The 13,676-nt window shown below is 43.6% G+C and overlaps 1 protein-coding gene and 1 long non-coding RNA gene across 3 annotated transcripts in view; one reads left to right on the forward strand and one right to left on the reverse strand.

Annotated features, from left to right (window-relative positions):
* LYVE1 (lymphatic vessel endothelial hyaluronan receptor 1) overlaps window positions 1-13,676 on the forward strand; it is a 29,239-nt gene that overhangs the window by 9,508 nt on the left and 6,055 nt on the right. The window contains exons 4-6 of one of the 2 annotated variants that reach the window (XM_019519587.1): window positions 6,845-7,129; window positions 11,147-11,225; window positions 13,640-13,676. In XM_019519587.1, the coding sequence (XP_019375132.1) occupies window positions 6,845-7,129; window positions 11,147-11,225; window positions 13,640-13,676 (401 nt within the window). The remainder of the gene's footprint in view (window positions 1-6,844; window positions 7,130-11,146; window positions 11,226-13,639) is intronic. The other variant, XM_019519586.1, reaches the window with a different exon arrangement.
* Window positions 11,240-13,676, reverse strand: part of LOC109299085 — a 19,214-nt gene continuing 16,777 nt past the window's right edge. Inside the window, exon 3 of the long non-coding RNA XR_002097766.1 lies at window positions 11,240-11,734. This is a non-coding gene — a long non-coding RNA (uncharacterized LOC109299085). The remainder of the gene's footprint in view (window positions 11,735-13,676) is intronic.

Consider the following 13,676-nt stretch of genomic DNA (forward strand, 5'->3'; position numbering starts at 1 on the left):
CTCATCCATTCACTCCTTTGTTTCAGGCATTCAAGGAAAACCAATATACATGGAAGTGGTTACAGAATTGCAACATACTTACACAACAGGGCATAGGGACAAGATGGAAACAAGATGGGAACGGATACTTGACATCACTTTACAAACACAGGCCTAAACCATACAATATTAATATGAAACAATAAAAATCAATGAAAAAATGATAGGAATAGAATATAATAGAATATAAAACAGTAAAAATCAATACAAACGTAACAGAACACTATTTACAATATATAAAAATAGGCTCATTACAATAATAGAATACAAGAACTTAGCTTAGCTTACCTAGTACTACTTGTAATGAATTATAAAGGATAGAGAGGGCAAAGAGAAAGTCAGAAATGGTTGGGGAAGGGAAGGGAATGTATTTTTAAATTTAAAAAAAGAAAAACTGGGGGTTTTGCTACAAGTTCTTAGTCCACATTGACTTCATCATCCACTTCTTCCCCATCAACCTCATTGCTTTCCCCTTCTTCAACACTGTCTTCATTTTCTTTCTCCTCATCATGGTTGTCATCATTGTCTTCTGTGGGGGTCCTGCCCCTGAACAGTCTATGCCACGCTCATCTTTTCCATATGATGTCCTGGTAAGAAAGTTTTCCTAAACTCCCCTTACTGTAACTTAAGAGCATTGCTCCTTGTTTTATGTGCCACCACTAAGAACAGTCTAGCTCCATCCTCTTTGGAACCACCCTTTAGGTAGTTAAAGGCTGCTACTAAATCCCCCTCAGTCTTCTCTTCTCCAGACTAAATAAACCCAGTTCCCCCACACTCTCTTCAGAAGTCATGTGCCCCAGCCCCCTAAACCATTTTCACTGCCCTCCACTGGACTCTCTCCAATGTATACAAATCCTTTCTGTAGTGGGGGGCCCAAAACTGAACACGGTACTCCAGATGTGGCCTCACCAGTGCTGAACAGAGGGGAATAATCACTTCCTTTGATCTGCAAGCAACACTCCTACTAATGCAGTATGTCATTAGGCTTCTTCACAACATGGAGTGTCATCTTATATTCAAGTAAATATGGTAAATCTAATACAAAAAAATGAATCTCTCTTAACATGTTTCAGCCTCTGAGTTGCCGGTAGATTTTTGAGCAATGCTTCTAAAATTTAGTATGCAGAATTTGCTATTTCTAGTGTGTACACATGGTCATATAAATCAAAGTATTATACAGGTAGGCAGGATTTTAAGAAGTGTTGATAATATTTATTTCCATGGGACCAGAGTCAAATATGTATTCTATTTTCATATAGAGCCTTACCAGTTATGTTCATTTTGAGTTATTTTTAAATTATTCTTAAATTATTTTAAATTTCTAATGCTTTATGTGGGCAGAGTAGTTCTTGTCCAGGAACAGAAATAAATATTATTGGTAAAAGGCACTTTTATCCCAATATAACTTCATCCATGCTAGTGGTGCAATAGTACAGGCAACCCCCCACTTACTGCTCTTAATTAGTTCCAGAAAAACCACAAGTTAAGCGGAACCACGCTAAGCAAAACCCATTTCCCCATTAGGAATGAATGTAAATAGACATAATTGGTTCTAGCCACTTCTCACCGCAGCTGCCTCCCCCCACCCTCCTGCCCGCCCACCCACCGGCCACTGCAGCCCCACATCCAGGCCCTGCGCTTCTGAGGCACCCCACCTCAGAGCCCCACTGGCCCTGACCCCAGGCACCAGCATGGGCCCCACACTCACGCCCACCCATCCACTTGCTGCTTCTTGCCACCGCCGCCACTTCTCCCCAGCCCCTCACCCACCGGCCGCTCTGGCACCACATGCCAGACTGGGCCCTGCACTCCTGCCACCTCACCCTTGGCCCCTGCTGGCCCTGGCCCTATAGCACGAGCACGGGCCCCACGCTTACAGCCACCCACTGCCACTCACTGCTTCTCACTGCCGCTGCTGCTTTTTCCCATCCCCCCACTGAACACTGTAATGAAACTAGCCAAGCGCTCAGTGGAATCAGGTATTAATTTTAAATAAGCGCTATAGTGAAATAGCGCTCAAAGAAACCGTGTTAAGCGGGGGTTGCCTGTATAATTATTTTGGTGTTTAAAAAGTAATCATTTCCCTAAATAAAGTCATAATACCAATACAAAATCTGTACACAGATCAGGCCTCATAGTGGTACCACAGCACTAATATGTTTTAAAGTATTTCTTGCTGAAGGAACAGTTGCTTGAGATAATTTGAAGGTTGTCTCAGATGTAAGGGACAGTGGAAAAGTATGACCTTAGAAGAATGAAGGAGAGAAAGGGCACACTTAGGAGCAAATGGGTAAGGCAAGTTTCGAAACGTATCAAATATCAAGACCTGAGATGCTGTAAAATATGGAAAAAGCAGCAAATAAGGCAAAAGCATCTTGAATGGCTTGGAATGGAGAGATGAAAAAATGGAGAATAAGCAAGTGTCCCAGGTGAAGTAGTAAGTGACTAGGCAAAGGTTATTATTTAGATCAGTGGTGATCAACATTTTTGTCTGGTGGGCTGTATGGGCAGTGCCCAGTCTGCCCATGGGCTGGATCCAGCCAGTGGTCCTGATCCAGCACCCAGAAGGGGGCACAGCTGGGCCCTATTTGGCCATATGGAGTGGGGCAGCCAAGCCCCGACCCAGCCGAAGAGTGGAAGGAGACTTGGTCTGGCCCCCTGGAAGGGGCCATGGCTCAGCCCCAGTATGGCTGCATGGGGGAGGCGGGGTTGGCCCAGCCCCATGGGGAGAATGCAGCATGGCCCAGCCCAGCCCCAAACCAGCTACATGGAGGGAACAGGTTGTAGCCTGGCTCCAACCCAGCCATGTGGGTGAACAGGCATGACCTGGTTCTGACCCTGCCATGGAGCTTAGGAATTTGGCAACAGGGAAGGGATCCATCGTATTAATTGCCACTGCTCCCTTGTCACCAAATTTCCTGACCTGTGAGGAGCCCCACAGGCTGGACATCATGACTTCACAGGCTGGATTTGTGCCATGGGACAGGGGTTAAGCACCCCTGATCTAATCATATAACGAATATTTAGTATGGATAAGCTCTGGATCTATTTGATAGGTAGCTGGAACATGAGTGTTAAAAAAAGACAGAGTAGAGATAAAGATGACCTCAGGATTCTGAAGTGTTCTAATAAAAAGAAGGGTAGTATTGTCAATGATTCAAAAAGAGAGTAAAATGTGAGAAATATATTTTTTTCTGACAAGTTGAGTATGAGGTCATGATGATAGTGCATCCCAAAGGAGCTGTCAACTAAACACAAATGGTGGGACTGGACTGAAGGACAGCATTCAGTAGAGATAAATGTGGGTGTTATTAGCAAAGCATAGCAACTGAAGTTATGGGAGAATATGAATATCAGTTACCTCCTGTAACGGGGAGCCAGAGGGCTCCTGTTACTTTAAAGAGAATGCAGCAAACCGCATGCTGGCCACATGGGGCTGAAGCATCAGGAGCACAGGTTGGTCCTTAATTAAAAGGGAACACCTCTGTGTATGGCTGGGGAGCCACATGATGGAAATGGGCTGAGGCTTCAAGGCCTATAACCCAGGGCCTGAGCCAGAACAAACAGCAAAACTCTGCCTGTTGCAGGGAGAGGAGCTTCCAAGGGAACCTGATGGCAGGAAGCAGGTCTGTGGACACCCAAGCTACCCACAAGAGTGAGAGAGGGGAAGTGTAGCTTGTGGTAGGGTATTGACCTAGACTGGGAAAGAACTTTGTGAAAGTGGTTTGCTTATACAGGTTTCCCTCACTTTATGCGGGTTCTGTATTTGCGAATTCATTCTTATGCCTTTTCATACCAAAAATTGGTTATATTCGAGGTAAATTCACTCTTACGCAATCAGTGTGGTGGAAGCCCACAGTCAGCTGCTTCGTGCGGTGCATGGTGGGAGTGATATGCACCAAAATATAGTCTCCTGTGTGGCTCTGTGCTCGTGTCTCATTGTCTGTGACATGTGCTTCTGTAGTTGCCATCTCCATTACGGTAGCACCCTCTGCTTGTGTGTACTGTTTGCTTTTCGTAAGTACCACAGTTTCTTGTAAAAGTGGTAGAAATCGGTCTGGGGATCAGTACAGTCAAAGTCTTGGAACATATCCCAATTTGTTACATTGCAAAGTGGGTTCCCTTTATGAGATTTTGAGTTACGTGCCATTTTCCAGGAACACAAGTACAGCATAAAGCAAGGGAAACCTGTATTTCTGTTATGCTAATATTCATGTTTATTTTAGAACAGAGGACTGGACAGAGAGGTTGGAGGGGAAGGCAGGAGGCCACATAGGGGTCTCTGGGAGGCACTCCAGATTTTTAGCCCTATCAGGGACAGGTTTCAGCCAAGAGGACCAGAGCCTAAGCCCCAACAGGGAGATAGGGGCAGTCTCCAGGCAAGAGAGCCAAGGGCCAAAACAGAGCAGGATGGGTGAGGGCCCAAGGAGAGCCAGACAGGATAGGGGGCAAGAGCCTGAGCAGAGTGAGATGGGCCAAAAGCCAGACCAGACTGAAACTCAGAAGTTGGACCAGAGGAAGTGGACCTAGTCTTGCAGTCAAAAGCAAGAGTAACCAGTGGGCTAAAACCAGGAGATCTGAAACCCGTATAACCTGGTGCATGGATCTAGAGTAAGATTTGCAAGGCAAGGCATGGGAATGGCTGTAGGGGTAGAAGGAGACCATTAATAGTTGACGAACAGGACAGGGGGGTCAGCCTGTTATGAGGGATCCAAGCCCTGACAACAGTCCCAGCTCCATTCCAACAGTAAACTCCTAACTGTTTCAGATCTTTTTTTGATTTGTCACTTCCCAGCCTGGTTAAAAATATTGTAACTTTACATCAGGGCCACATTGTACCATCTTTGCAGCATAAAAGCTGTTCTTTTTGGACTTGTTTCTTAATGGATCCATCATAGTTACCAAAAGGTTATTTATCTAGAGACATTAGGGTTAACCTACATCGCATCAGCAACAAGTTAAGGGAAACTGGACCAAGAATACCTTGCCTACCCATGTCAGTTGATGCACTCCAGAACCATAATTTGTCCATGAGGTTACTTTGGACTCATATACAGTGCCCAAGTCTCAAACCACTTGGTTTTCAGCAAGACTGAGAGCAAACACAAGGGACAAACCCAGAGCAGCCTCATAAGTCAACTTCAAGTTCTGGAGGGCATCAAGACTGATAGGAGCAGAACACGCTCAGTCCTGTCTTCCATGAGATCCACTACTGACAAAGCGGTTCATAGTTTTGCTTTCCTATAAGTATCCTAATAGCCCTGTTGTTGAAATGAATATTAAATATTCTAATAACTCAATGCAACTAAATATAGATTTAGTAACTATCCTAATTTATACTCCACAACATGTCCCTCCCAAGGAGTACATAATGAAAGGGGCAGAGGCCCAGTATGTAACTCTGAAGGATTTAGATGAAGAAGAAGAGGGGAAATGCTGGAGGTGGCCAGGGAAAAGCTGGGGAAGCAGCAAACCCTGGAAGCTTGTGAAGAACAGTAAGTTATGGAGACCTAAGGAGAGACTTATACAAAGGAAAGAGACTCCTCATGTCAGAGGTGGCAGAAAACCTGAGGATAAAGCCTTAGAGATAAAACTGTTAGGCTCAGATTGAAGGAATTATCTTAACTGACTAGTTTTGGTGTAGTAGAGTAGTGAGAGAAGAAAAAAACAGATTGTAGATACCTACTAGATATAATGAGAGAAACAGCAAGGCCAGCAATAGCCACGTAGTAAACAAAATAAAAAAAGACAATGGAGGTTAATTTGAACCTTCTCTACAATTCAGAACTGTTATATGAAGATTACAAACTTGTACAGGAAATAAGTCCAGTCTATCTTATTTACTCAAATAAGCTTTTTCTAATGCAGCTGATTGTCTTTAGGCTTGAACTATTCTTTTACAATGCTACTTTTTTGTGTGTGAAAAAGCTTGAATTGTAGTTCACCTGTTAGAAAAGTTGGATAAAGAAAAGATTCTCTATTTTTGTAAATACTGAAAAGTATGCCACTTTACGCTGTTTTCACATTCAGCAGGGCAAATTAGGCCACTAAAAAGCTATAAAGTAATTTTATAGAACATAAGTTTGATGTAACAAAGGGAATAAAGATGGATAAATTTCCACCTGCTTTAGCACTGACTTGAAAAGTATTAAGTGAGAGGTCACTTTGTGGTAATTTGTCCTTGTGGCAGTATTGTGTGAAGTCATGTAAATACTTCAGTGAAAAAGATAAAACAATTCCCTGTCATCTGGCTACTCACTTTATGAATGAAACTGCGTCATCAGACTTTCCACCAAGGACTCATATTCAGAACAGTACATAAGTCATTTCCCCCCATTATTTTTTGTAATGTATTTAGCTGGTTACTGTAACCACTGATAACTTTAAAGCAGTGGTTCTCAACATTTTTTGGACTCCACCAAAAATATGGGTTACCAATTATTTGTTAGGACCTTGTGTTCAATCCATTCTTAACCAGAATTCCAGTTTTCTACATACAATATTACTGATGGAGTCAAAAAACTTTGTTTTTTGTTGCCATTATAGAATTAATGTTATATTGATTCAGTAAGGTACTTAAGCATGTGCCTTATTTTAAATACCTGGATGGTTTGAAACTACTCAGATGTTACATGTAAACTGAATCTAGCACCATATTTGTAAATAAACAAATTACAATAAATGGAAATCTTCAGAAAAACATCTGAAAATGCTCAGTACAGGTTTAAATGTTTTACATCTCATACATAAAACATTTTGCAATACTGCCCAGCAAAATGCTTAACTCTTTCTTTTCTTTTTGTAGATACTTGGATTGATTCATGCAAACCAGAAACAAGTACAAGCACCATACCTGTACCAGCTACAGAAATAAACTCATCTTCAACAGCCTCAACTGATGACATTTCAGAGATGCCTAATACTACTACTGAATTACCAACAAAGAGAAAACCTCCAAAGTCCATTCGCAGAATGTGTATTACAGAAACTATATTACAAACAGAGCAGACTAGTGTGGAAACTCAAACAGACTTGACACCGCCTGACGGAAAGCGAGGGGCCTTTAGGAACGATCGGGTTGTATTTGGAGGTAAAGACTATATGTGTTGTTTACTTTCCTAGTAAATTGGTTATATGGACCTGAGTGATAAACTGTTTCTGAAAAAGCATGTCCAACCTCAACAGAATCAAAAGCGGGCTACACACTAGGGCTGCGTGAAGCTTTGGATGCTGATTCAGTTTGGAGGAGATTTGGCCTGATTTGGTGGCCGAATCGCCAAATCCAAATCAAATCAGGAGTCCAATAAAAAGGTCCAAATCGATTCAGAAAAGATTCAGAGAGCTTCAGAGATTCAGACAGTCCCCACTCACTACTGTAGGGAGCTGGACCCAGACTCCATGCCAGTAAGTAGGGGGTGGGAACAGTGCTGGAGGAGGGGAGAGGGGACCATGGGGGGACCCCCACCAGGCCCCATCCCCTGCCTGCTCCCCCAGCCCGTCTGAGCACCCCACAACCCACTCTCCCAACCCTCCCCCTTCCCTTGTGGATGCCCCACCTGGTCCCAGCTCCCGGTTCTTTTAAAAAAATTTAAAAAGCCCCACACTCATCCGCTGCTGCAGCAGCCACCAGGGCTTCTGGGGGCTCATGGCAGAGACTCCATGCAGCACAGGACAGTGGGATGCAGTGGGGATCGCCCTCCCTCCCCACACCTGGCAGCAGCCGGTGAGTGCAGGGGTTGTTTTTTGTTTTTTTTTTAAGACCCAACGCTGGGGCCGAGCAGGGCAGCCATGCTGGGGCTGGGAGAATGGGCGGGGGATGGGACCTGTTTAATTCGGAGACTCGGCAGATTTGGCGGCAGCCAAATCTCTGGATCAGATTTGGCTGAATCGATTTGGGACAGTGATTCAAATCACCAAATCAAATCCCTTTCCCCTGAATCGGCCAAATCCAAAGTGAATACTAGCCACTTCACGCAGGCCTATTACACACTGTTGTCTATGAGCAGAATAAGAATATAAGGATTGTAAAGCCAAACAAAAAGCCTTCAAAAGAAGTCTTTCTTTTGAACATAAATCTGTAAAGGTGTGCATTTATATGTGGAGAATGTACAGGTGAAACATCACTTAGCACTTTAATTGGAGTTTGCAGAACTTGCTAGAGCTTTACAGATAAATTCCCCAAAGACTCTGTTTATGCTGGACATACCTTCTTCTGCAAAGGACTTAGTATGACTTTTCCTCGGGAAAACAGTAGGAATTATGGCAACATATACCACGTGATCCAAGCAACTAAAGAACTTAATTGTTTCTAAAACCTAAACTAACAGAGAAGTAACAGAGAACTCCCTAATGTTAAACAATGAGAGTAAAATGTGTCATTTTCTTACATGTCAGTAATCCCTAAATTAGCTCTCTCCGCTGTTCTTCTTAGAAAATACAATGTGGATTCATTTTTGCCTGTAAAGACTGTGTAGGCATAAAAGTCCAAATCTAGTTCTATTTTTGGATTGTTAACTGGCATTCTATCTAGGCCACGGGTTGGCAACCTACTACAGTCCATGGAGCCTTTGTATCCTGCCAGCTGTGTTCAGTTGTCGGGGGAGGTTCCCAAGCAGCTGGGGCTTCAGCAAAGGGGAGAGGCTTTGCCCACACGGGGCAACACGCAGAAGCTTCTATGACTGGGTTCTAGTGCCAGCCTGGTTTAGACCCGAACTGGGTAACTCCATCCTGCTACTGGAAAACATTGCCAGCCCCCATCCTAAACTACTTCATAGATTTTATATCCTAGCTCCCTCACAAAGGTAGGTAACTCTGTGGTGTGGGAGTCACCGAAAATGGAGGAGCAAGATGATGGCCCTCCCACAATTTAGCCCAATAGACTAGTGATTAGGGGACCTCTTCCTGCCCTAATGGTGTTTCTGCAATTTGGATTTAATAGTTAATAAAATGGAGAAACAGAAGTTGGATAGGTTTAGTCCTACTGGGGACAAAAGTAGAGGCCAGAACCAAGGGACTCCTCCCTTCCAGGGCAGCCCCCATCTCTGTACTCCCTCCCTCCTGGCTGTCAAGCAGGCCAGCTTCAACAGGAGAGATGGAAGATGTTTTGGCCCTTCAAAGCACGGTGGAGAATGTTTTATCTCATAGCCAGGTGGTTACAGTGCTTGGCTGAGAAGTGGGAGATGTAGGTTTAAGCCCTTGCTGGCTGAAAGGGGCCTAGAACCACTGTTGGACACGTGCCCTAATCACTTGGTTGTTGGATCCTTATCTCCTCCATTGCTAGTTGTGGTTCTTCTGTGACTGAGATTTTAGGGATTTATACAGTTATGTGCCTTCCCAGGTGGAATAGGATCACAGCAGAGCTTAAATGGCCATTTTGAGCATATTCAGAAGGACAAGGAGAGCCAAGGGTGAGCAGGATCTAAAGTCCTCATTAGTGCCTAGAACTCCAGCCTTACTAGACTGGGCCCTATTATGGTCAATCTAGATATAGATTTTTTTCAAAATCCTTAGCCTTTCAGTTGTCTAAAGTGCTACACACTCATGTTTTCACTAGTAGCATCCCTGAAATTTATACCCAGAGTTCATTATCTATTTGGAGAACACTTTGGGTCATGTCTAGTTTTCTCTGACCCTAAATATTTTGAATGAACTTGTAACATATATAGGTTGATGATTTCCTATTCTTCTATTAAATCGCCCTATCACTACAGGCAGTCACTTAGGCCATTGCTGAATTCAAACTGAAATATATCCATGGTCAGTGCATGGATAGTAACTGACTGCAACTTGTAAAAACATATTTGAGGAGAGGCTGTTAACGGTCCATTGCCAAACTAGGTAGACATACCAAGTGGGGCCAGCAGAAATTTGTGCTGAATCCCAGTCTCTTCAATATGTTCATTAATGGCTGGAATGATGGACTGGAAATCCATTGGGGTCTCCCCGCGCAGGTTCGGATCCTGCCGACTACGTGCAGTCTCGGGTCTTTAAGAAGAGGCTGGATGCCTACCTGGCTGGACTCATTTGAGTCCCGTTTCTCTTTTTGGGGTTTTTTGTTGTTCTCCCGCCCTGGCGGGGGGTCGGGCTAGAAGATCTACTAGGTCCCTTCCGACCCTTAATCTATGAATCTATGAATCTATGGAATAGATGACACCAAGCTGGAAGGAGTGTCAAACATTTTAGAGGCCTGGTTTATAATTCAAAGTGACCTTAATAAATTCAAGAAATGATTTGAAATCATTAAGGTTAAATTCAATATAGACAAGTGCAAAGAACTGCAGTGAGGAAGAAGGACTGGGTATATAAATAGAAAATGGAGAATAACGGACTAGGCAGCAATGCTATAGAAAGGCATCAGGGAAGTTATAGTGGACCACTAATTCAATATGAGTCAAAAAAGCATAATGCTCTTGCCAAAAGGCAAATAACATTCTGAGATGTATAACAGAAGTGTCATGCAAGACAGAGGCAATTTTCTATAATCAGCACTGGAAAGCCTCAGCTATAATAGTGTAGCTAGTTTTGGGCACCACACTTAAAGAAAAATATGTAAAAATTGGAGGGAGTATAAAGGAAAGCAACAAAAAGGAAAGGGTGAAAGAATTGGGTCTGTTTAGTCTAGGTAAGAGATCACTGAAGTGGTACATAGCAAAAGGTTGTTATTAAGGCAACAGTGATCTATTGTTCTCTATGCCTAAGAGTAGGATAAGGAGTAACTGGCTTAGTCTTTTAATTGGCAGTAAAGGAGATTTAGGTTAGAAATTAAGAAATAACATTTAAACTATACAAACAGCTAAGCACTAGAACAGGTAACCTATGGAGACTGTAGTATCCCTCTCATGGGAGATTTTTAAGAACAGATTGTACAATGTCTAGCAGGCATGATCTAGGTATATCCACTCAACATCAGAGCAAGAGATCAGACAAGGTGACTTCCTGAGGTGCCTTCAAGACCTGTTTCTGTTTATTTGTACTTATTTAACCAAGGGTGCCTGTAAAAGAATCTGGACTTACAAATGCAAATCTTCTGACAGGTACATTTAAGAACTAAGAATACATATAATCTCAACATAAACACATCTCATTATCAATTTCCTTTTATTTCTAGGTGTACCCACTGCACTCCTCATCCTGGCACTCTTCTTCTTTCTAGCTTCGGTTGTTCTAGCAGTCTGTTATATCAAAAAGTAAGTAATTCTTTCACAAGGAACGTTTTAATGTTAACTGTTGCCCCTGCACACAAAATAATATACACTAGACTCTGTTTAAGCCACCTATGGATAATTCACGACAGGTCTAATTCCTGGCCAGTGCTCCCTCAAATTTCCATTGCCAGAAATAATTCCAGGAAAGGAAGAAGTGCAGATGTTCAGCCTGCAGCCAACCCCTCTCCCCTGCTCTTTACACCTTCCCAACACTGGGTGATCCCAATCTGGGGAAACTATGGGCTACTCAAGTCCTCCCATTTCCAAGGGACTGAAGCAGTCCTCTGAACTCTTCTCACACCAGGGATTCCAGAGTGAAAAGCAGGCAAGAGGGTTTCTGCTGCACCACTTCTCCACTTCTCACTCCAGGGACCCCAGCATGAGAAGTGAGCGTGAGAAGCAGCTGCTCCCCATACCTTCTCCAGACCAGGGTGACCTTCGTCTCAGGAAGTCACAGGAGGGTTTCTGTGAGGCTCCAGTCTTCCTGGTCCCTAGGAGGAGTTAAACAATGGGAAAGTGTATAAAAGTTCAATGTCCTAGAAGCAACTTCTATCTGGTTGGTTTTCACAGAACCACCATTTTTGGTCGGGGACAAACAGCATGAACATTTATACACTTATAGTTTCTATCAGGAGAACAGGGATTCTGCCAGTAGAAACTGAACATCTGAACATGGCCTATAGTTTCTTGTACCTTTGTGCCACAAAATTCCATATAGAAGAGTTATTTCTGAATAATGCTTGTCAAAGGTTAAAAATTATATAATTATAGGAATGATGCACACAGATTTTCAAGGCAACAGATTGTGAATTCAGTTCTAAAAGCTACCTATTTCTGAAATCAGAGACTGATTAATTGTATAACTGTTCTGTTAATGCTGATTTATATTTAAAATACTTAAGAATTGCATCTAAAAAGTATCTCTCTTGAATGGTGATCCAAAATCCCCTTCATCTTCAATGAAATTTTTGCTGCATTTGGCCTGCAGATTCAGGCAATAATTCTAGATACTATATTTTCTCAAGAACAATACAACACAGAATAAAATACACTTCTTTTTTTGGAAACACACAATGAATTTTAAAAGATCTTTCCTTACAGTACCATATTTACTCAAATCCGTGACAAGGTTTTCCCCCACATTCAACCTGCATGCGGGGGGGAGAGAGACCCTTGTCTTAGATTTGGGTACAAGGCAGGAGGGCAGGCTCTGGCCCTGGCTTTGGCTCTGGCTCCTGCCCTGCCCTGCCCAAGCTCAAGGTCAGAATTGGAGCCACAGCCACTATCCCTTCTGCACCACTTGCCCCCCACAGCCTCTGTTTTCCTACCTCTTCTGTCCCCTCTTTCACCCCTCACTGCCTCTGATCCAAGCCTGGAGTCTCCCTCCTGTCCCCTGCTGCCTCTGGCCCCACCCCTGCTGCCTCTACTCACCCTTCCACCACCTCTGCCCCCCTCAGCTGCTGCTCCAGATCTGACTCTGCTCCAGCCTGGGGCATGGAACACATGGTGGCTCCAGCCCCAGCCCAGCCACACAGCAGCAACAGTGGCAGCTGGCAGCTGGTCTAGCCCTGGCTCCTGCTCCAACCTAGTGCCAGGCTCAAAACCAAGGCAAGAGCTGGAGCTGCAGCCACTAAAACTGCTCCTATATGGTTGGGCAGGGGCCCAAACCACTGTATGCTCTGTGGCCCGGGCCAGAGCTGGAGCCATGACTGAGGGTAAGTGGCACTGGGGGCAGGCGCAGCAAGGTGGAGGGGAACAGCAAGTGGCCAACGAGCAGGTGCTGGGGGGCCCAAGAACTGCGGGTGAGAGGCAAGTGCCAGGGTGGCCCAGGTACTAGGAGGGGGCAAGTGGCAGGGGGTGCAGGCATGGGAGGAACAGGTAGCAGGAAGGCCAAGTGATGAGGAGGGAAAGGCAACAGAGAGCAATGAATAGAGGGACAAGGGATAAATCAGCCCACTTGACTCCCCTACTGCCTTCCCCCCTGCTGCTACTTGCCTCCCTGTTGCAATAGCAATGTGGGATAAATTTAAGACAACCCTCCTTTAGATTCTATACGTGGAAAATTATCATAAATGTATACATTTTCCATATATAGAGTCTAATTATTGTGTGGTTGTCTTAAATTCAGAGGTGTCTTGGATTTGGGTAAATAAAGTAACAGAGTAGCAGCAGTCAGAGAGATTTTATTTTCACTTTTGTCAGTATCTAGGAAAAACTGTTCTTACCGTATTTCTCACATATTATGTGCACTGAAATTTTCAGCACTTGTTTTTTAGGAAAAAGGATGTGTTGTATGCAAGAAAATATGCCATTCTGTATTTCATTCATTCAGTGATTATTCAGAGCTTTTCTGTGCTATATGGCAATGTTTTTGTTTTAAATATTTATATTTAAAGGTACAAGAAAACCTTCCCATTTTCAAAGAAGACACAG

The sequence above is a fragment of the Gavialis gangeticus genome, unplaced genomic scaffold (assembly GCF_001723915.1).
Source record: "Gavialis gangeticus isolate Ggan-Ray unplaced genomic scaffold, GavGan_comp1, whole genome shotgun sequence".
NCBI classification, from domain to species: Eukaryota; Metazoa; Chordata; order Crocodylia; family Gavialidae; genus Gavialis; species Gavialis gangeticus.